Below are 23,868 nucleotides of genomic sequence, written 5' to 3' on the forward strand. Positions count from 1 at the left end.
TGCTCTGGTTCGCCAGAAGCGGCTTAGTCACGCTGGCCACATGACCCGGAAGCTGTACGCTGGCTCCCTTGGCCAGTAAAGCGAGATGAGCGCCGCAGCCCCAGAGTCATCCGCAACTAGACTTAACGGTCAGGGGTCCCTTTACCTCCCCCCCCCCCCAATTCCAAGCTTTCCATTTCCAGCTCTATCGGACTGTGGTCTGAGATTACTTTCGGTCTTTTTTCTATTAATTTAACTCTTGGACATAATTCACTCGAGATCCATATCTGATCTATCCGTGACATCGACTGGTTAGGTCCGGAATGAAAGGTGAATTGTTTGTCTAGCGGATGTCTGAGGCGCCAAATGTCTGTCAAATTGCAGTTTTCCATCATTGAGAAGAAGGATTTTGGTAGTTTTCCTTCTTTACTTACTCCTTTCCTAAGTCTATCCGCTTCTAGAGAAACCACCCCATTCATGTCACCCAATAAAATGATTTTTTGGTCCAAATATTCAAGTAGTTTCTCTTCTAAGTTTTTAAAGAATTCAGTCTTATTACCATTTGGAGCGTAAACCCCAACTACAACCAGGTTTTCTCCCTGCCAGTTAAGACGAACCGCTATCACCCTCCCCTCCTCGTCTTTGAAAATTGTTTTGGCTTCAATCCTGTTTTTAATGTATAATACCACCCCTCTTTTCCTTTCCTTATCAGAAGATTCAAATTCATTTCCCAATCTTTTATTGATTAACACTTTTTTATGCCTTCTAGCCATGTGCGTTTCTTGTAGACAGATAATGTCCAGATTTTTCTTTTTCAGAAATTGCTCAATTTTATTCCTCCTTTTTTTTCGTTCATCCCATTAATATTCCAGTTCCAAATTTTTAACCCCATGGTGTCTAACTCTCGCCTAAGCTTTCCTTTTCTTTATAAATTCGCTGGGTCTTCTTCTTCCTCCTCTTCCTCTTCGTCCGAGCTGCTTCCTCTACCCTCCTCCTCCTCCCCCCCTGTTCCTGGTTCTCCTGGTAGTCTTCCCTCTGCTCCCCCTGCTCCGTTCGCCTCTACTCTCAATTCCTTATATTTCCTCAGAAATTTCCCGGTTTCTTCCAGGTTTGATAACCTGTGCCTCTTGCCTCTATACATAAATGATAATCCTTCCGGGAATTCCCATCTAAATTCAATTTTTTTTTTCTTCAATGTCTGCGCCAATGATTTGTAAGAGTCTCTTCGTTTAAGTAATCTGATTGGGATGTCTTTAAAGATGATTATGCAGTTCCCATCTATGTACAGCCTCTTTTCCCTATTCTTTTGAAGAATCCTATTCCTCATTTCTTTATCCTTAAATGTAATCAGGCAATCGCCTGTGAATTTCTTTACTTTTGTTGTTTTAACACGCATTCTGAATGCGTCCCTTTACCTTTACCCCTGGACTAGATGATTCTTGTGGTCCCTTCCAACACTACATTTGTATTATTCTTTGACCTTGAGTTTCCGGTTCTGGTCTTGCACCATGGCGGCAGCTCCCTCGACATTGGAGGCAGGCACAAATGAAGGGGTAGGGAACGAAAGGGTTTAAGCATTCCTGGAAACCTCCTGGGGTACGAGGGAGCAGGCTGACCCGCAGCCGTCTCAACGGCTCACTCCCACGCAGATCAGCATGGGGGCAGATGGAGGAGTTGGGTAATCACCTTTGCCATGATGCAACCCCCTCGGACCGCCATCAAAAGCGGAGGTTCTCCTTATAATTGGATTTTATTGGCCGTGCACTGGAGGAGATGTGGACACTAGAAGCTATATGTGGTTTGAAAGGAGTGAAGGTGGGGAGAACCTTGTTTTGACCGATGTCGTTGGGAAACTAGAGCTTAACCCCACCACCACAAAAAAGGAGTGTGGATTTAAGGAGGTGTTGACATACAACCTATTTTTAAGAGGAAGGACATGGGCTAAACAAAAAAACGCTATCATAGAGGTGAGAGGAATTACACAAGGGCACATGAATAGCAGTGGTCCCTGAATGCTTGGAGAGAAAAACCCTTCCCGTCTAAGACAAGGAAGAAAGTTGTTGATCAACTAAAAGGAGGCCTGTTGTTTATCTTGAAGTGGGATGGAGGGGGAGCTGAGTTGAGGAGGACGGGACTTCATCTTGTGACTTCAGGTCCGCCCTGAACCACGCTGGAATGACAACATTGGGACAACATTCCTACTGCCCAAGGTTGCGGCAGGAAAAACATCAGCGGCAGAGATATACCCATTTTGACTCTCCTGCACCCTATCTGCATAACGTAGCAATTATAAAATATAAATGCGCATTTACTCTCACAAGATTGAATATACTGCCTTCGGTTGTACTTGAGGGACAATTCCAACAAATTCCACACAAAAAACGATTATGTCCCTGTGGAGATGGCAGTACCGAATCAGTGGCGCATGTCCTTCTGGTTTGCATTCTTTATAAATATTTGAAGAGTGAGGTTATCACCCCTATTTTATTGTCCATTCCGGGTCTCCCAGCCACTGTCACAGTGTTTTTTTTCTCTCAGCAGACCAAGATGAGCAAGTGACATCAAAATTTGCAAGGTTTTAAGCTGGGGCAATTAGAATAAGATCCACTATCTGACTATTGATTCAAAACCCCAAAATGTATTTTATATAATTGCGTTTTTATCTTTTCGCCGCTTCCGCGCATGCATTTGACATCATTTTGAGCACCTGCACATATGTGAGCGGCGAAACATGGAAGTAACGCGCTCCGTTACTTCCAGGTCGCTGCGGAGCGCAACCTGAAAATATTTAAGCTGAAGCGTATTCATCCCGAGGTATGACTGTACTAGGATAGAGAGCTGACTGCACCCGTGATTTTACAGTGGTACCTTGGGTTACATACGCTTCACGTTACATACGCTTCAGGTTACAGACTCCGCTAACCAAGAAATATTGCATCAGGTTAAGAACTTTGCTTCAGGATGAGAACAGAAATTGTGCTCCAGCGGCACAGCGGCAGCAGGAGGCCCCATTAGCTAAAGTGGTGCTTCAGGTTAAGAACAGTTTCAGGTTAACAACGGACCTCCAGAACGAATTAAGTACTTAACCCGAAGTACCACTTTATGATGCACAATTTTAATCAATGTGTGCCTCTTTCCACACACACAGAGCACAAATCTGCTAGGCCACATTCACTCCACATATCCAAAGCCCCATGAAACGCCCTAAGATTTCTGGGAGCTTGTTTTGCTGGTTAAGGGTGCTGAGAGTTGTGACAATAAACTATTCCAGAGCTGGGAGCAAAATCTGTAGTGGCGGGGGGGGGGGGGAGAATACTGGCTCTTCAAGGGTTAAAGGCAGCGATTATATTATGACAGAGGATTTCCTGGGGGGGGAGGGGAAAAGCGTCGCTTCCTCCTCCGTTTGTCACATTTGACAAGCTGCGAGGGAGGAGATCCTGCAGCGCGGAAGACTGTGCCTTTTGCCAGGTAGGAAAAATAGGGATATATTGGGGGGGGGGAAGGGGGCTCCCGCGCCAGAGCAGCTCCTTTGCAGGAGAGAAGCCCTCCGGGAGAGGGCAGTTTTGCAAAGGGGCAGCGGTGGGAGGGCGCATGCGTGGGGTTGCACCCCCCCAATTCAGCCCCCCAAGAGCTGCGATGAGTGCAAAAGGCTTTAAGGGGTGCAGGGGCGCCCCAGGAGGAGAGCAGGCGGGGGAAGAGGCAGTTTTAGGGTGGGCTAGGAAACCCCCCCAAAGGAAAGGAGGCAGGATGGCTCTGGGAAGAGGGAGACATTCAAGTTTTGGGGAAAGGGGGGGGAGGGCAGGGTCAGCTGGAAACTCATTTCAGCTCTACAAAGACATGGGCTCTTTTATCTTGATGCCTTCCCCGTCCGGGGGGGGGGGGGTTCAGGAGGAAAGCCCCCAAGGAGGGCGCAGTCTCTCTCTATAGCAGACCAGCCCTAGGAAGGAACCAAGGTGTTGGGAGAGATGGAGGAGGGAAGACTTTAAGGATGGGAAGAGGAGAACCACTGGCCATAAAGTTTCATTAGTTTCTCACCACCAGCAACTTGTGCAGCAGAACTGGGGGCTCCAAGCGCAGTCCGCTGCCTACACAGTCATACCTTTGCTCCACCTGGGCTACTATTGTCAACACGGACCGGCAGCAATTGCTCTTCCGGGTTTTCAGACGCGGTTTCTCAGCCCTGCCTGGGGACTGAATCTGGGGCTTCCTGCCTGCGGAAGAGATGCGCTGCCCTTGAACTGCAGCCCCTTCCCCTAAAGTGGGGATGGGGGAAAGGAAATAAATGTTTTTAATGGTGGTGGGAAGAAGATCCTCTTTCAGGCATGACTCCACTTTTCATGCATGGCTTCACATTCACCAGGAAAATGTCTTGGGCAGGAAACTGACTGCAGGGCCTCTGAGGCTCTCTTTTATTCTTCAGGAACTTCTGAGCTCTTCAATCCAGGCGAGGATGGAAGGAGGAAGATGGACGGTTGACCTGGTCAGGCTGTCTCCTGCATCTCTCCAAGCAACCTCTGAGCGTTGCCTCCCAGGACCCTCAGAGACATCTGGTGAGTTCCAGGAGAGAGGGACTTGGAGGGATGGAGAGTGGAAGCAAGGAATAAGATAAAGGGGGGAGGTTTTACTGTGGAAACTGTGTATTGGGCCCCCAATATATTGGGAGGCTTCCCCTCCCAATATATCCATGGAGGAAAATCCCTGGAGGGGCTCTGAGGCTGCCTTTGCTTCTCCCTCACCCATAAAAACCTGCAGCTTGTTTAAACTTCTGAGTCCTGCAATATAGTTCCAAAGAAGCTGGATTTATGGTCTTCTCCAAAGTCTATCCCCTGGAGCAGGCACCAATATGTTGCCAGAAGAGGAGGAATAGGCAGAGGAGCCCTATATAGATATAAAAACCACTGCGTTCAATGGGAACCACTTTCAGGTCACTACTGTGCTCCCCATGCCATGAGGCCTGGGTGCAAGGCCCATTCCACGTGGCCAAGGGGGTGGAGCCCAGGCTCACCTTCAACAGCCAAAAGAGGCTCCTGGGAGGCCACTGGGACATTGCTGGATCATCTCTTGGGTTGGGGTAAAATGCTTTAAACGGTTCTGATTTTGGTTCCTCTGTTTTGTTTTTGTCGGGTTGGTGTTGGTTAATTGTTTAGTTGGGGTCGGTGGTTATTTTAATTTGGGTATAGCTGCAAACATGTTGTTATTATTATTATTGGTTTGTTCTTATTATTGGTTTGTTTGTTGCCTATTCTTATTATTGGTTTGTTTGTTGCCTGTATAGGATATTTCTGTTTTTTATGTTTGATGTTTTGTTCTGTTTTTATATATGCTCTTAGCCGCACTGGGTGGCTGTGAGAAGCCCACCAGATTGGGGGATATAAATTTGTAATATATTTGTAATATATATATTGGGCTTCTGCAGGGGCTGGAGAATATCTAGGGCAGAGGAATCCCTGCAACTTCTCTGAGGCTCCTTTTACTCCTCCCTCCCTCCCTCCCTCCCTCTCTCCCTCCCAAGGAACCTGCAGCTTGTTTAGGCTTCTGAGCTCCTCAGGAAGGATGAAAGAGACTGATCCTCTTTCACCCTATTTCTGCTAACAACAACACCTTGAAGATCCCGGGCCCCAGGGAAATTAGACTGGCCTTGACTAGAGCCAGGGCCTTTTCAGCCGTGGCCCCGGCCTGGTGGACCACTCTCCCACAAGAGACCAGTACCTTGTGGGATTTGACATCTTTCCGCAGGGCCTGCAAGACGGAGCTGTTCTGCCAGGCCTTTCGGCAGGATGCAGTTTGACTTACTTTCCTTTGTATAAAACAAGCCCAAAGGAGGCCCCCAACCTGCTCACAGGTCCTTGTATGATCAGTGGAAACAGTTGGTCCTGGCAAGTATTAACCACTCTCAATTCCAACCTGATAATTGCCAACTGCTTAGATTTTAACTTGTCTGAATTAATTTTAAGATGTATTTTAATTAATTGATGTCTGTTTTTATGCATATTGTATTGTTTTTATGATGTTAGCCACTCTGGGCCCTGCCTCGGCTGGAGAAGGCAGGATACAAAAATTATTATTATTATTATTATTATTATTATTATTATTATTATTATTATTATTATTATTATTATTTTATTTATTCTCCTGCAGATCTAGCTAGAATGGAAGGGGGAAGATGGACAGTTGACCTGGTCAGGCTGTCTCCCACCACCTCTGACTGTTCTCTCCCAGTACCCTCAGAGAGATCTGGTGAGTGGCAGGGAATGGAGATGGGGACCTGGGGAGATGTTGGGAGTGAGGAAGCCCCCCTGGCAAGAAAAGGAGGAAGGCTGCAGGGCCAGAGTTCTGGGCTGTGAGAGATGAAAGGTAGAAAAGGAAAGGAATGTTTTTCAGTCGTGGCATGGGCGCAAGATTTTTGGTGGGGGCGGCAGGCCTTTTGTTAGGGGGGCAGCACTGGCATGATTGGCCAGTTAGTTAAGTATTTCTAATGTTTTACCTGATCTGGGGGGCTGCCCCCCACCCCTCCTTGGCTATGCCCATGAATGGTGGTGTGAAGAAAATTCTTTTTCAGAGTATAATATTGTGTTGGGTCCTGAATCTTCCGACACTTGGTGGTAGCTGCAGCAATTGCCAGATGAGGGACTGAATGGGCTTCATCTCAGTATGGAGACAGATTTCCCCTCAGTTTGCAGCAGCCAAGCTGCCAGGTCAGCAGTGAGAAACTTGTGGGTCATGGCAGCAGTCCCTCTCTAGCCCACAAAGCCATTTCCCTCAAACCGTGTTCTGCTGCCCTACATATCAGAGGTGGGGGGCCAGGATGTGACTGAAAAGGATATGTATCAGGATCCCGAAAGTGCACCGCTGATTGTTCCTTGGCACCTGAGACTTTCTGTCAGATGAAACCTTATGAAACGTTGTCTCTTTCAGCAGATTATGATGCGGCACTTTGGGATCTTCACTAGTTGCAGATCTTGCAAAAATCCCTGTAATTGCTCTTACAAGTCTTATTAGAGGAACGTCTTTTTCAAAAGAGTGCAAAATGTTTATTCACCAGCTGATGTTGCTGTTTGAGTCACTCCCTCTCTGCGATTTTCGACCCCCTTCTCAATCTATGTCCGTCTATGTCAGTCTTATGCAATTCATTTCCGTTCCTCAAACCAGGAAATGTCAGTCTAAGAAAATGTCGGAGCGCGTGAGTCAGCAGAAGTACCGTATTTTTCGTCCCATAGGACGCTCCGTCCCATAGGACGCACCTAGTTTTTTTTGGGGGGGGGGGGGAATAAAGGAAAATATCTTTTCCTTTATTTCCCCCGCAAAAGCAGGTCAGGGAAACCGAACAAGGTCGAGGAACAGCGGGATGGCGGTGCTGCGCCTCCCTGCTGTCCCCTGAGCTTGTGGGGCTGGCCGATGTCTGCCCGGCGCGAGGGGTGCTCTGCTTCAGGGCACTCCGCCCCCCCGGGTGGCATTCTGCTACCCGCAGTGTGGGGAGCCCTGGGGGGAACTCCTGCAGGGCTCCCCATGCTGTTTTTTGTTGCATCAATTAAGTGTTTTAAATTTGTTGTTAGCTGCATTGAGCCCGGTTTTCTGAACCAGGAAGGGTGGAGTATAAATAAAAAAAGTATTTATTTATTTATTTTTATTCTGCAAACCTAGCGAGGATGGAAGGAGGAAGATGGACGGTTGACCTGGTCAGGCTGTCTCCCACCACCTCTGACTGTTCTCTCCCAGGACCCTCAGAGAGATCTGGTGAGTTCCAGGGAATGGAGATTGGGACCTGGGGAAATGTTGGGATTGAGGAAGCCCACCTGGCAAGAAAACGAGGAAGGCTGCAGGGCCAGAGCTCCGGGCTAGCAGAGATAAAAGGTAGAAAGAAAGGACATGAATGTTTTTTAATGGTGACATGGGCATAGTCAGAGTTTTGGGGCTGTTGTCTACCAGCTCCATCACAGGCTAAGTCCCTACCTGCACACAGACTGTGCTACATGCTATGGTTATCTTCCGCTTGTATTGCTACAATGCGCTCTAGGTGGGGCTGCCTTTGAAGGTGACTCGGAAACTACAATTAACCCAGAAAGCAGCAGCTCAACTGGTGACTGGGAGCAGTTGCCAGGAGCATATAACACTGGTCTTAAAGGATCTACATTGGCTCAGAGTATGTTTCCAAGCACAATTCAAAGTGTTGGTGCTGACCTTTAAAGCTCTAAACGGCCTCGGCCCTGTAGACCTGAATGAGCATCTCCACCTCCATCGTTCTGCTCGGACACTGAGGTCCAACTCTGAGGGTCATCTGCTGGTTTCGTCACAGTAAGAAGTGAAGTAGTGGAACCAGCCCTGTGGAACACCCTCCCTTCAGATGTCAAGGAGATAAAGAACCACGTAGCTTTTAGAAGACATCTGAAGGCAGCCCTGTATTGGGAAGTTTTTAATGTTTGCTGTTTTCCCTTAATTTTAGCAGGTGATGACCAGGGCAATAATGGTTCTCGGGGCTCATCAGAAAGAAATAGGCATGAAGCGAAGAGAACAAATGATAGCCCTTCGTGTGGCAAAACGTTCAAAGGTAAATCGAGCCTCAGCCCACACTGCAGAATCCACTCCGAGGAGACACTGTGTAAATGCTTGGTGTGTGGAAAGAGCTTCAGTGACAGCTCAGGCCTAAAATCACATGAAAGAATTCACGCAGGACAGGAATCATACAAATGCCTAGAATGTGGAAAGAGTTTCAAGCGCCACTCAAACCTTAAAATACACCAGGAAGTCCACAGCAGGGAAAAATCACATAGGTGCTTTGAGTGTGGAAAGAGCTTCAGTCGCAGCAGATGCCTTAAATCACATCAAAAAATCCACAGGAAGGATAAACCATATACCTGTTTGGACTGTGGAAAGACCTTCTGTCACAGCTCAAGCCTTGCATCACATCAAAAAATCCACACAGGGGAGAAGCCATATAAATGTTTGGAGTGCGGAATGAGCTTCGCTCACGGCTCAAGTCTTATATCTCACCAAAGAATTCACACAGGAGAGAAATCTTATAAATGTACGGAGTGCGGAAGGAGCTTTGCCCATGAATGTAGCCTTACTTCACATAAGAGAACCCACACAGGGGAGAAACCATATAAATGCTTGGAATGTGGAAAGAGCTTCAGTCAGAGTTCACACCTTAGTTCACATAAGAGAACTCACACTGGTGAGAAGCCGTATAAATGCTTTGAGTGTGGGAAGAGCTTCAGTCAGAGTTCACACCTTTCTGTGCATGAGCGAATCCATACAGGGGAAAAACCATATAAATGTGTGACATGTGGAAAGAGCTTTAGTAACTGCACATACCTTGTTTGCCATCGCAGAATCCATACAGGAGAAAAGCCATATAAGTGCTTTGAGTGTGGAAAGAGCTTCAGCCAGGGTACAAGCCTTACATCACATCAAAAAACTCACAAAGGTGAAAAACCGTATGCATGTTTTGAGTGTGGAAAGAGCTTCACTCACAGCTCCAGCCTTGAATGCCATCAAAGAATTCACACAGGGGTGAAACCATATACCTGTTTTGAGTGTGGAAAGAACTTCAGTCACAGCACAAGCCTTACATCACACCAAAGAATTCACACAGGGGAGAAACCCTATAAATGTTTGGAGTGTGGAAAGAGATTTGCACATGGATCTACGCTTACTTCTCATAAAAGAACTCACATGGGATAAACCATATATATGCTAGGAATGTGGGAAAAGATTTGGTAAGATTTCACAACTCATTTTGCATAAGCGAAATAATGCTTTCCGCTTGTAATGCGGAAAGCATTTTAATTAGAGCACCACTGTTGCTAAACTTCATGGAATTCATACAAGATTTCACATGGGAGAAATCATACACCTGCTGTCATGAAGGTGCAGTCAACTACAGGGCTGGCTGGCTTGCCTGGTAAAATCAGTGGTGCTGAGAGCTTCTTTCGCTTCTTTCATTTAAATCAACAAAAACACACAGAAACATGGAATGTACGTCCTCAAAAACCTGAGCTGTTGCCTAGAGTGTGTGTTCCTGCCCCCAGCAGTTATTTCCTGGCCTCGAGTCCCTTCCTGTTGTCTACGGGGGCCGCTAATGGAATCTCTCTGTTTGGCTCTCTGCTCTGTGACACAAAGGGCACGCCTGGTTGTAGGGGAAGGAGGGGACTCCAGTATACTAGAGACATCGTGTCGCTTGGCTGCTGTGATATTTCTAACACAACAGACTCCTGCCTCTGTTCAGGGCTGGAGCACCTGCTATCTTGCTCCTGTTGACCCACTATTTCCCAGCTCCTTCCTTCCTTCTGCGGTGTGTCCCATCTCAAACCACCGCAATTCTAGGTCCATACTCCCTTCCTCTTCCCCTATGTCAGGAGTGCTCTGATGGTGTTTCCTGCTTGGCAGGGGGTTGGACTTGATGGCCCTTGTGGTCTCTTCCAACTCTATGATTCTATGATTCTATGATTCTCTGAAGCCTATTGGAGTGGCAGTCTCCACCACTCTTGCTCATCTCATCTTTGAAAACAGACCAAAGGATGGCCTAATATGGTCACACTCTTATCTAAGGAAGCATGTTAATAATAATAATAAATTTTATTTATATCCCGCTCTCCCCAGCCGAAGCCGGGCTCAGGGCGGCTAACAACAATCAAATAATCAAACAGTAAAATAGTTACACAATCTAAAAATATTTCATTATAAAAATTAACTAAATCAAAGGATTTAATTTATTTTTAATTTAATAATGGAAAGGCAGGGACAGGCCTGAGCATCATGTACTGCTTCTGAACTCCTGCAGGTTTCTGGCTGGTGCTCTTGGGTACAAGATGGTGCCATCCATGGACCTTGGGTCAGATCCTGCAAAACAGTTATTGAAAGCGGACCAGGATTCATTGCTTGTGTTTTGTAGCAGTTGGGTAATTTGATTGTAGTTGGTAATGAGGCATTTCCCTTCTTTCCTCCAGGGGTGTCCCACCTTTTCCTTGTAACTTCTAGATGAATTAAAGCATTATATTTGAGCATTATCATGTGTGCTGTTGTAGTTACCTTTCACTGGAAAGGTGGAATATAATCAGGTATACCTATAAATGCACATGCACAAAAACACATGCATACTCAGAAATAATAAAATTCCTTGCTTATAAACCACTGCAGGAGGAAGCAACGCCTTGAAGCAACATTCCAACATATTGTTAGTTACAAGCAGGCCAACTGATTCAGATTAACACCATCAGCTTCTGTCCATCTTTATAGAATAAGTAAAAATGCTATATTCTTAACCATATTGGATTATCTTTTTTACAAAAGGGAAGGGGGAAATGGAGTTCCCCTAAGTGTTTCCATTTTGAAAATCTTAACGCACTTCTAGTCATGCAAATTCTTCATAGCTTTCCTGAAAGCTCTAATGGAAACTTTTGGAACAGGGCAGAATTAAAGCAGTAAACAGCTCCATTTTAGGAAGAAAGTGAAGAAAACTGCCTTTAAAAAAAATACAGTGGTACCTCAGGTTACAGACGCTTCAGGTTACAGACTCTGCTAAGTCAGAAATTAAAGGAAAGTCCTCCTTCTGAATATAACTACTGCATTATGGAGAAGCATTTCTTCTTTTCTCTTGCATTCTGGGAAGTCTTGCTTGTAGGCTTTTCTCTGCTTTTACACACACACACTGCACAAACTGTTCCTGTTCCAAAGACCAAGACATTCCCTCATTTCTTTACACTGACACTATGACCTGTTCTTAATGCACAGCTGACCACATCTACGGAATTCACTTATTATTATATTCTTTCATGTTATGATCAATCATTAGTAATTGTTTTAGTCATGTTATATTAATCTTCAGTTATAATTTAATTAGGAGGTTTCATGCCTGTCTAGTTCCAGTTTAGTTTCTCAGCCTTTAATCTATAAGTGATTAATGATCACATGTAATTCACGCCTTGTCCAACCTTGTACTTACGTTAACCAATCAGCAACAGGTTGCTTTGTGTTTGTATCAACCAATCAGCCACAAGCACACCTGTGGCAATGTTTTGTAATATTCAATAAAGGAGAGTTCCCGGCCCCGGCAGACGCCTCTCTCACATGACACCTGCTACTCGTCTGTCGTTATTCCAGCCCAACAAGAAATAGTACCTCAGGTTAAGAACTTAGCTTCAGGATGAGAACAGAAATCGTGTGGTGGCGGCAGCGGGAGACCCCATTAGCTAAAGTGGTACCTCAGGTTAAGAACAGTTTCAGGTTAAGAACGGACCTCTGGAATGAATTAAGTACTTAACCTGAGGTACCACTGTAGAAGACATTGCAATTATTCAACCTGGAACTTGCCAGAGCCTGGAGTTCAGTTGCCAAGTCACCTCTGTCCCGAAGGGGGCATAGCTGCCAAACCTGCAGAGGTGAGAAAAGCCATGGGGGGCAACCAGTGGGAGTGGAGAGGAGCCCCTCCGAAGTTTTGGAGGGAAGATCTTGAGAGGCCAGGGGCTGAGCTGGATTGGAAAGCAGTAAATAAAATGGAAACCTTTCTTTTAAATAAAAGCATACATGTGATGGAAACTTGGCAAGAGCTGAGCTATTGTTTAGAATAGAACAGAATGAATTGTAAGAATACTTATTTAAGAACCTATTTATAAACTGAAAACAAGATGAGAAAATAAATATAATCAGCCCAACAGTTACCAATAAAGTGCATGTATTACTGAGCCATAAATAAAACTTTCACAAATCCAACTTTGTCAGGAAGCACGCTAAATTGACAGCATTCATAGCTGGGATCCAAGGAATCGCTTCTGTCAACCGGAGGGAAAGTTCTGTTGAACAAATGAAATTGTTGGAGAGGAAATTGTTGGAATGCTGATGAGAGAGAGAAATGCAAGGTGGGGCATCGTGTTGGGCTGCGACAGATTGTAATGGATTGCTTCCAAGTCGGTTCAGCAAGAAATTGGGGGTGGGTGGGAGGAATCACCCCCCCCCAACAGCCTTGTATTTCGCCAGAAGAAAGGTAGCAACCCTCTTTTATGGGGTACAAAGAAGCAGAATCCGCAATGTCCCCAGCACCTTACAGTTTGGGGTGGAGGGTGGAGGGTGAAGGGGGATACTGGCTCTTCAAGGGTTAAAGGCAGCGATTATATTGCAAGAGAGGATTTCCTGGGGGAGAGGGTAGCGTCACTTCCTCCTCCGTTTGTCACATTTGACAAGCTGCGAGAGGAGATTCTGCAGCGCGGAAGGCTGTGCCTTTTGCAAGGTAGAGAGAAAGAGGGATATACTGGGGCGGGGGGCTCCCGTGCCAGAGCAGGAGAGAAGCCCTCCGGGAGAGGAGCATGCATGGGGTTGCACCCCACATTTGAGCCCCGAAAGAGCTGCGGGGAGAGCAAAGGACCTCGAGGGCTGCAGGGGCGCCCCACGAGGAGAGCAAGGCAAGAAGGCGAGGCGGGGGGGGGGGAGGGAGTTGTAGGGTGGGGTAGGAAACCCCACAAAGGAAAGGGGGCAGGATGGCTCTGGGGAGAGGAGGAAGGAGGCCTGGATGTTTTGGAGAGAAAGGGGTAGAGTAGAGAGGGCAGGATTAGACCAAAGGGGGGGGGGTCTTGGATGGGGGACTTTCTGCCTGCTGAGGAGATGCTCCGCTCTTGAGCTACAGCCCCTTCCCCTAAAGTGGGGCTGGGGGAGGAGGTGGAATGGAGGGAGGCAGCCAGGTCACAGCTCCAGGCTGGCAGAGAGAGAAGGGAGCCCAAAAAGGAATGTTTTGAATGTTGGTGGAAGAAGATCCTCTTTCAGGCATGACTCCACTTTCCTCGCATGGTGGGGTTCAGGAGGGGAGGCACTCCTCTTTTATCATGGGAGCTGCACATGGGAGCTCCACACCTAGGCAGGCTTATCATTGACCAAGAAAATACGTTGGGCGGGAAAATAGCTGCAGGGCCTCTGAGGCTGCCTTTGCTTCTTCCTCCCTCCCAGGAACCTGCAGCTTCTGAGCTCCTCAGGAAGGATGGAAGAGGCCGGTCCTGCGAACCTAGCGAGGATGGAAGGGGGAAGGTGGACGGTTGACCTGGTCCGGCTGCCTCCCACAACCTCTGACCGTTCCCCTCCAGGACCCTCAGAGAGATCTGGTGAGTGGCAGGGAATGGAGATGGGGGCATGGGGAGATGTTAGGAGTGAGGGACTTCCTCTGGCAAGAAAACAAGGGAGGCTGCAGGTCAAGAACAGAGATAAACGGTGGAAAGAAAGGAGAGGAATGTTTTTTAATGGTGGTGCTAAGAAGATTCTGTTGGGGACTGTTGCAGAGGGGATGCCCCATTTGGGCTTCTTCAGGGGCAGGAGAATCCCTGCAGGTCCTCAGAGGCTCCTTTTGCTTATTTTTCCGTCCCAGGAAAATGCCTTCTGAGCTCCTCAGCAAGGATAAAAGAGGCTGATCCCGCAATCCTAGCGAGGATGGAAGGGGGAAGATGGACGGTTGACCTGGTCAGGCTGTCTCCCACAACCTCTGGCCGTTCCCCTCCAGGACCCTCAGAGAGAAATGGTGAGTGGCAGGGAACGGAGATGGGGGCATGGAGAGATGGGGAGTGGAAACAAGGAAAATCCCTTTGCTTCTGCCTCCCTTCCAGGAACCTGCAACTTGTTTAAACTTCTGCAAAATAGTTTCAAAGGGCTCCCCACCTACAGCATTCTTTAAGGCTGGAGAGGTTAGCTGAGTTCCAGGGGTTTGGGGGAGGGGAGGAGGAGAAACGGATCCCCCAAGTCAGCAGAAAATACAGAAGGGGAAGAAAAGGCAAGAAGGTCTTGACTGGAGGAAGGGCAGGGAAGAGGACCAATGGGTTTCTGGGTGTCAGAAGAGGGAAAATATGCACAGTAGTCCTTTGCAGATTTACTCAAAAGTAAGCTCCATTGAGTTGAATAGGATCTATTGAGGCTCCCTTTGCTTCTCCCTCCCTCCCAAGCACCCTGCAGCTTGTTTTGCTTTCTGAGCTCCTCAGGAAGGATGGAAGAGGCTGATCCTGCAACCCTAGCGAGGATGGAAGGAGGAAGATGGACAGTTGACCTGGTCAGGCTGTCTCCCACCACCTTTGAATGTTCCCACCCAGGACCCTCAGAGAGTTCTGGTGAGTTCCAGGAAATGGAGATGGGGACCTGGGGAGATGTTGGGGGTGAAGAAGCCCCCCGGCAAGAAAACGAGGAAGGCTGCAGGGTCAGAGTTCTGGGCTGTGAGAGATAAAAGGTAGAAAAGGAAAGGAATGTTTTTCAATGGTGGCATGGGGGCAAGATTTTTTTTGGGGGGGCAGGCCTTTTGTTAGGGGGGCAGAACTGGCATGATTGGTCAGTTAGATAAGTATTTCTAATGTTTTACTTGATCTGGGGGGCTGCCCCCACCCCTCCTTGGCTACGCCCATGAATAGTGGTGTGAAGAAAATTCTTTTTCAGAGTATAATATTGTGTTGGGTCCTGAATCTTCCGACACTTGGTGGTAGCTGCAGCAATTGCCAGTTGAGGGACTGAATGGGCTTCATCTCAGTATGGAGACAGATTTCCCCCCAGTTTGCAGCAGCCAAGCTGCCAGGTCAGCAGTGAGAGACTTGTGAGTCATGGCAGCCGTCCCTCTCTAGCCCACGAAGCCATTTTCCTCAAACCGTGTCCTGCCACCCTACGTATGTGGCCTCAGGGGTGGGGCGTGCAGGGGCCAGGATGTGACTGCAAAGGATATGTATCAGGATCCCGAAAGTGCACCGCTGCATGTTCCTTGGCACCTGAGACTTTCTGTCAGTGCAGGTCAGCTGATGGCGGCTAACGCAATGAAGTTGAATCCTGATAAGGCAGAAGTACTGCTATTGGGAGCTGGGGAGCAGGTGGTTGTGGTGACTCCCTGGTCCTGAATGGGGTATCTGTGCCCTTGAAGGAGCAGGTGCACAGCTTGGGAGACATTTTGGACTCACAGCTGTCCATGGAGGCGCAGCCTCTGAGTTCATCCGGCAAGTGATTTAAGTCAAACAATATGTTCCTGTCAAAACAAAACAAAACAAATTCTTCTAGTAGCACCTTAGAGACCAACTAAGTTTGTTATTGTTATGAGATTTCATGTGCATGCACACTTCTTCAGATACACAAAAGCTCATACCAATAACAAACCTAGTTGGTCTCTAAGGTGCTACTAGAAGAATTTGTTTTGTTTTGTTTTGTTTTGACTACGGCAGACCAACACGGCTACCTACCTGTATCTAGAAATATGTTCCTGTGTGGATGATTTCTTCTCCATGTCTTTACTTTCATTTCTTCATTCAAAATATCCATGATGACATGTCTTAAAATGGAGGAATTCTGGCTCTCTGCCAACTATTCCGGGCATACATCCAAATAGATAAGCCCACACTTTGGCCAGAAAGCCTTGACTCCCCAATCCATTTGTTAAAGTCCATTAAAAATAATATCATCTTTTTCATAAGTCTTCTCCACACATTTAAGTCAAAATAAGTCTCAAATATTATAGTGCACTCCAATCGCACTTGCTTACATAGTCCATCGGCAGAGTCAGTTCTTCCGGGGGGCGGATTTTGCCAGGTAAAATAGCAAATACAGAATATATCAAGAGAAACAAAGAAGGCTCACTCCCTGTTTTTGGTCCAACATACCAGCTCCGTCATGATGATAATCCCTCTTCAACTCAATTCCTTTTAGCTCCTCAGTGACTGAATCAATCAGCAGAGTAACTTATCCCTCCTCACTCTGAGTATGCCCATTAATTAAATCCAATTTCTCATCTGCAAAAACAGTAATTCGTTTGCTCATGGCAACGACTGTGGAGAGTTGGCAAAAAATTTGCCATCCACCCAGCGCCCCCAGCCCCTGTTAGTTTCTGTTTTGCCACTGTGCAGCTGCTTGGAGTCACAGGACTCTGTTTACATTCCAGAGACCTTACAGGCTGTCGGAAGTCTCACGGGAGACGGATGTGACGTTAGTGGTTTCCTGTTCCTTTGTTCCTTTGTTGTTCAGTTGCTCTCTGCTTTCATAGAGAGAGGATGTATTTTGCTGTCTGGGTAGTAAGAAATAAAACATAGCATGCAGTCATAAATCTCATCACTTCCGCGTGCTGTTTTGATTCTCTGCTCATTGGGAATGTGCCTGAGTCTCATCAAAGGCTCAGGTCGTTCATTATCATCGGAGGGCGATTCCGAAGGACCCGGCCGGAAGATTAGCTTTATCAGCTCGGTCGAACGCAGATTCCGGCAGCCCCCTCATTCCTTTCCGGATTGGGGGCTGGTGTTGGGCGATCTGTGGGTGAAGCTGCCCCCCCACGACCCTGAGGGGGTTGGGAGGATGATTACTCCCATCTTATGCAAAAGAGCTGCGATGTTGTTTTCAGCCTCCACCATGGTGAGCCAAACCGGAAGTGCTGCCTCTGTGGCTCCCAATACATTTCTGAGCACAATTCAAAGTGTTGGTGCTGACTTTTAAAGCCCTAAATGGCCCCGGCCCTGTAGACCTGAAGGAATGTTTCCATCAGCTTTTTTTCCTCAGTGGTGGTGCCCTCCCTGTTGACTACGTAACTTTTAGAAGACATCTGAAGGCAGCCTGTATTGGACAGTTTTTAATGTTTAATGTTTTACCATGTTTTACATATGCACTTCAGCTGCCCAGCATGGCTGGGGAAACCCAGCCAGATGGGTGGGGTGTAAATAATAAAATCACCATCAGATCTTACAGAAAGTCTCACTAGGATTGTGATTTGGATTACATTTTTGATTATGATCTTCCCTTAACTTTAGCAGGTAATCAAGGCAACAGTCATCGTTCTTGGGTCTCATCAGAGAGAACCAAGAATGAGGTCAAAGGAAACACCTTTCAAGATCAACAAGAAACAAGACCACAAGAGAAAAACCAAGAAGAGATTGGGAGGAATGATGGTCTTCTTACACAGACGGATATCGGCCATCGAATCCGAGTCCAGAAAAAACATCAAAAGGGGAAGAGAACAAATGAGAGACCTTTATGTGGCAAAACATTCCAAAGTAAATCTAGGTTCAATTCACACTGCAGAATCCACACAGAGGAGAAACCGTGTAAATGCTTGGTGTGTGGAAAGAATTTCAGTGACAGTTCTGGCCTAAAATCACATGAAAGAATTCGCGCAGGACAGGAATCATACAAATGCCTAGAATGTGGAAAGAGTTTCAATCACCACTCAAACCTTAAAAAACATTACAAAGTCCACAGCAGGGAGAAACCACATAGGTGCTCTGAGTGTGGAAAGAGCTTCAGTTGCAGGAGAAACCTTACAGAACATCAAAAACTTCACACAGGGGAGAAACCGTATACCTGTTTGGACTGTGGAAAGACCTTCCGTCACAGCTCAAGCCTTGCATCGCATCAAAAAATCCACACAGGGGAAAAGCCGTGTAAATGTTTGGAGTGCGGAATGAGCTTCGCTCACAGCTCAAGTCTTATATCGCACCAAAGAATTCACACAGGAGAGAAATCTTATAAATGTACGGAGTGTGGAAGGAGCTTTGCCCATGAATGTAACCTTACTTCACATAAGAGAACCCACACAGGGGAGAAACCATATAAATGCTTGGAATGTGGAAAGAGCTTCAGCCAGAGTTCACACCTTACTTCACATAAGAGAACCCACACAGGGGAGAAACCATATAAATGCTTGGAATGTGGAAAGAGATTCAGTCAGAGTTCACACCTTACTGTGCATGAGCGAATCCATACAGGGGAAAAACCATATAAATGTGTGACATGTGGAAAGAGCTTTAGTAACTGCACATACCTTGTTTGCCATCGCAGAATCCATACAGGAGAGAAGCCATATAAGTGCTTTGAGTGTGGAAAGAGCTTCAGCCAGGTTACAAGCCTTCATATACATCAAAAAATTCACAGAGGTGAAAAACCGTATGCATGTTTTGAGTGTGGAAAGAGCTTCACTCACAGCTCAAGCCTTGAACGTCATCAAAGAATTCACACAGGGGTGAAACCATATACCTGTTTTGAGTGTGGAAAGAACTTCAGTCACAGCACCAGCCTTACATCGCACCAAAGAACTCACACAGGGGAGAAACCATATAAATGTTTGGAGTGTGGAAAGAGATTTGCACATGGATCTAAACTTACTATTCATAAAAGAACACACATGGGAGAAACCATATAAATGTTTGGAGTGTGGAAAGAGATATGCACAGGGATCTAAGCTGACTTCTTGTAATACACTCAAAAAGTAAAACTCTCTCTAAAGCTTATCGCCTCCTCCTCCACTGGGAAGTCGAGGAGGAAGAAGTTACATCAGCCATGATAAAGCGGTCTCACGACTTTGGGAATGTTATAATAATGTCCCAATGGGAAAATCTGTGGAAGAATAATTGGAAATTTACCACGTGCTATGCCATAAGGGAAAACCTTTTTAAAAATGCAGCACCGGTGGTATTTAACTTCATGGAAATTAGCCAAAATGTACAAAGGAGCCAAATGTTACTGTTGTGGAGATCATACAGGCTCACTGTATCATATATGGTGGCAATGTAGTAAAATAAAATTTTGGGAGGAAATCCATTCAGAATTAGAAAAAAAAAGACTTTCCTTTACAGTGGTACCTTGGGTTAAGAACTTAATTTGTTCTGGAGGTCCGTTCTTAGCCTGAAACCGTTCTTAACCTGAGGTACCACTTAAGCTAACGGGGCCTCCCGCTACTACCATGCGATTTCTGTTCTCATCCTGAAGCAAAGTTCTTAACCCGAGGTACTATTTCTGAGTTAGCACAGTCTGTAACCTGAGGTGTCTGTAACCTGAGGTACCACTGTAATAGAAAGCCAGAGGCACATCTGTTGGGGATCACTGACTCAGATATTTAAAAAAAATTAAAGGTATTTTTCTGTATGCAACAGTGGCAGCGAGAGTCCTTATAGCCATCAAGGTGGAAAAGCAACTTAATTCCTTCCAGACAGGAGTAGATTCAAAAATTGACTGAATATGCTGAATTAGATAGCTTATCAGGAAAAAATAAACCGAGAGCTGAATTTGTATCAAAATGGGAGGCCTTCAGAATATATCTTAAACAAAACTATACCATGTTAAAAGCTATAGCTACTTTTGAGTGATCTCAGCAGTCTTTATTAATTGCTTATATAAATATTACTAAACTGTGTAAAAATAATATAAAAAATAGTATTTTGGCAAACCTAGACAGCATCTTAAAAAGCAGAGAAATCACCTTGCCAATAAAGGTCCATATAGTTAAAGCTGTGGTTTTCCCAGTAGTGATGTATGGAAGTGAGAGCTGGACCATAAAAAAGGCTGATCGCTGAAGAATTGATGCTTTTGAATTATGGTGCTGGAGGAGACTCTTGAGAGTCCCATGGACTGCAAGAAGATCAAACCTATCCATTCTTAAGGAAATCAGCCCTGAGTGCTCACTGGAAGGACAGATCCTGAAGCTGAGACTCCAATACTTTGGCCACCTCTGGAGAAGAGAAGACTCCCTGAAAAAGACCCTGATGTTGCGAAAGATGGAGGGCACAAGGAGAAGGGGACGAAAGAGGACGAGATGGCTGGACAGTGTTTTTTAAGCTACTAGCATGAGTTTGACCAAACTCCGGGAGGCAGTGGAAGACAGGAGTGCCTGGCGTGCTCTGGTCCATGGGGTCACAAAGAGTCGGACACGACTAAACGACTAAACAACAAAAAACTGTAAAAATAATATAAAGAATAATATTTTGGTATGGCAGTAAAGTTATTTAGATAGAACTAAGGAATAAATGGGAGGTTGGGTTTAATGATAATGAGATTTTTTTTTTACTGTAACATGAAATTGCAATCTCAAATTTATGTCATATTCTTTATCTTTATCTTAATAATAACAATATATAGTTTAAGTTTTCTTTTCCTTCCCCCCTTCTTAATTTGTACTCTTTATCGGTATTGCCTTTTTGTAATATTTTTCTCCAGTTATGTAATAAGCATGGAAAATATAATAATTTTTTTAAAAATAATAATAATAATTGGAGCACCGCTGTTGTGAAACTTCATGGAATTCATACAAGAATTCACATGGGAGAAATCATACACCTGCTGTCACGGGGGGCTGTCAACTGCTCACTGGGCTAGCTGCCTGGTGAAATCAGTGGTGTGGAGATCTTCTTTCACTTAAATCCATGTAAATACAGAGATTACAATTACTTCCTGGCTTTCCGACTCTTCCTGCATCTGTATTTTATGCAAGGAGTAAAAATACCTCTAATCCCAAGCTTTAGGAAGAAATTTCTGACTACAAGTGAGATGAGCTACCTTGGAAGGTGGTGAACTCTCCTTCATTTTTTTAGCTTGTTCAGCAGTGGTTGGGTTCTTTTTCCTGCATTGCAGGGGGTTGGTCTAGATCAGGGATTGTCGACCTGGTTCCTACCGCACACTAGTGGGCATTTCAGGATTCTAACTGGGCGGTAGAGGGTTCTGAATCCTCCTTCCATCAAGTCCTGGTGGGCGGTAAGGAAATTTTACCATCAAGGAAGAGGCATTAGTGGGCGGTAAGTATAAAAAGGTTGACTATCCCTGGACTGGGAAGCGGGTGGCGCTGTGGTCTAATCCACAGAACCTAGGGCTTTCCGATCGGGTGGTCGGTGGTTTGAATCCCTGCGACGGGGTGACCTCCCGTTGCTCGGTCCCAGCTCCTGCCAACCTAGCAGTTCAAAAGCACATCAAAGTGCAAGTAGATAAAAAGGTACCGCTCCGGCGGGAAGGTAAACGGCGTTTCCATGCGCTGCTCTGGTTTGCCAGAAGTGGCTTAGTCATGCTGGCCACATGACCTGGAAGCTGTACACCGGCTCCCTTGGCCAGTAAAGCGAGATGAGTGCCGCAGCCCCAGAGTCATCCGCAACTAGACTTAACGGTCAGGGGTCCCTTTACCTTTACCCCAGGACTAGATGATTCTTGTGGTCCCTTCCAACACTACATTTGTTTTATTCTTTGACCTTGAGTTTCTGGTTCTGGTCTTGCACCATGGTGGCAGCTCCCTCGACATTGGAGGGAGGCACAAATGAAGGGGTAGGGAACGAAAGGGTTTAAGCATTCCTGGAAACCACTTGGGGTATGAGGGAGCAGACTGACTCGCAGTCGCCTCAACGGCTCACTCCCATGCAGATCAGCATGGGGGCAGATGGAGGAGTTGGGTCATCTCCTTTGCCATGATGAAACCCCCTCGGACCGCCATCAAAAGTGGAGGTTCTCGTTATAATTGGATTTTATTGGCTGTGCACTGGAGGAGATGTGGACACTAGAAGCTATATGTGGTTTGAAAGGAGTGAAGGTGGGGAGAACCTTGTTTTGACCGATGTCGTTGGGAAACTAGAGCTTAACCCCACCACCACCTAAAAAAAGAGTGTGGATTTAAGGAGGTGTTGACATACAACCTATTTTTAAGAGGAAGGACATTGGCTAAACAAAAAAACGCTACCATGGAGGTGAGAGGAATTTCACAAGGGCACATGAATAGCAGTGATCCCCGAATGCTTGGAGAGAAAAACCCTTCCCGTCTAAGACAAGGAAGAAAATGGTGAATGTTTGAAAGTTGATCAACTAAAAGGAGAGGCCTGTTGTTTATCTTGAAGTGGGATGGAGGGGGAGCTAAGTTGAGGAGGACGGGACTTCATCTTGTGACTTCAGGTCCGCCCTGAACCACGCTGGAATGACAACATTGGGACAACATTCCTACTGCCCAAGGTTGCGGTAGGAAAAACATCAGTGGCAGAGATATACCCATTTTGACTCTCCTGCACCCTATCTGCATAACGTAGCAATTATAAAATATAGATGCGCATTTACTCTCACAAGATTGAATATACTGCCTTCGGTTGTACTTGAGGGACAATTCCAACAAATTCCACACGAAAAACGATTACCGTATTTTTCGCCCTATAAGACGCACTTTTCCCCCTCCAAAAATGAAGGGGAAATGTGGGTGCGTCTTATGGGGCGAATGCAGGCTTTCGCTGAAGCCTGGAGAGCGAGAGCGGTAGGTGCGCACCGACCCCTCTGGCTCTCCAGGCTTCGCGGACCTCTCCCCAAGCAGCGGGAATGCTCCCGCTGCTTGGGGAGTTGCCGGCATCCCGAAGCCTGCGCGCGCTGATCCCAGCGCCGGCAGGCTTCGCGGATCTCTCCGCAAGCAGCGGGAACGTTCCCGCTGCTTGGGGAGAGTTGCAGGCATCCCGAAGCCTGCCCGCGCTGATCCCAGCGCCTGCAGGCTTCGCGGATCTCTCCGCAAGCAGCGGGAACGTTCCCGCTGCTTGGGGAGAGTTGCAGGCATCCCGAAGCCTGCCCGCGCTGATCCCAGCGCCGGCAGGCTTCGCGGATCTCTCCGCAAGCAGCGGGAACGTTCCCGCTGCTTGGGGAGAGTTGCAGGCATCCCGAAGCCTGCCCGCGCTGATCCCAGCGCCGGCAGGCTTCGCGGATCTCTCCGCAAGCAGCGGGAACGTTCCCGCTGCTTGGGGAGAGTTGCAGGGATCCCGAAGCCTGCGCGCGCTGATCCCAGCGCCTGCAGGCTTCGCGGATCTCTCCGCAAGCAGCGGGAACGTTCCCGCTGCTTGGGGAGAGTTGCAGGCATCCCGAAGCCTGCCCGCGCTGATCCCAGCGCCGGCAGGCTTCGCGGATCTCTCCGCAAGCAGCGGGAACGTTCCCACTGCTTGGGGAGAGTTGCAGGCATCCCGAAGCCTGCCCGCGCTGATCCCAGCGCCGGCAGGCTTCGCGGATCTCTCCGCAAGCAGCGGGAACGGTCCCGCTGCTTGGGGAGAGTTGCAGGCATCCCGAAGCCTGCCCGCGCTGATCCCAGCGCCGGCAGGCTTCGCGGATCTCTCCGCAAGCAGCGGGAACGTTCCCACTGCTTGGGGAGAGTTGCAGGCATCCCGAAGCCTGCCCGCGCTGATCCCAGCGCCGGCAGGC

The 23,868-nt window shown here is 47.0% G+C and overlaps 1 protein-coding gene across 1 annotated transcript in view; it reads left to right on the plus strand.

Moving 5' to 3' along the window:
• The window catches only part of LOC308580479 (uncharacterized protein), a 72,623-nt gene that overhangs the window by 39,570 nt on the left and 9,185 nt on the right, over positions 1–23,868 (plus strand). The window contains exons 5-8 of the mRNA XM_081182184.1: positions 6,118–6,216; positions 7,621–7,713; positions 14,381–14,473; positions 14,961–15,053. Of these exons, the coding sequence (XP_081038310.1) occupies positions 6,118–6,216; positions 7,621–7,713; positions 14,381–14,473; positions 14,961–15,053 (378 nt within the window). The remainder of the gene's footprint in view (positions 1–6,117; positions 6,217–7,620; positions 7,714–14,380; positions 14,474–14,960; positions 15,054–23,868) is intronic.

Source organism: Podarcis bocagei (genome assembly GCF_964188305.1).
Source record: "Podarcis bocagei genome assembly, chromosome: 2".
NCBI lineage: Eukaryota > Metazoa > Chordata > Lepidosauria > Squamata > Lacertidae > Podarcis > Podarcis bocagei.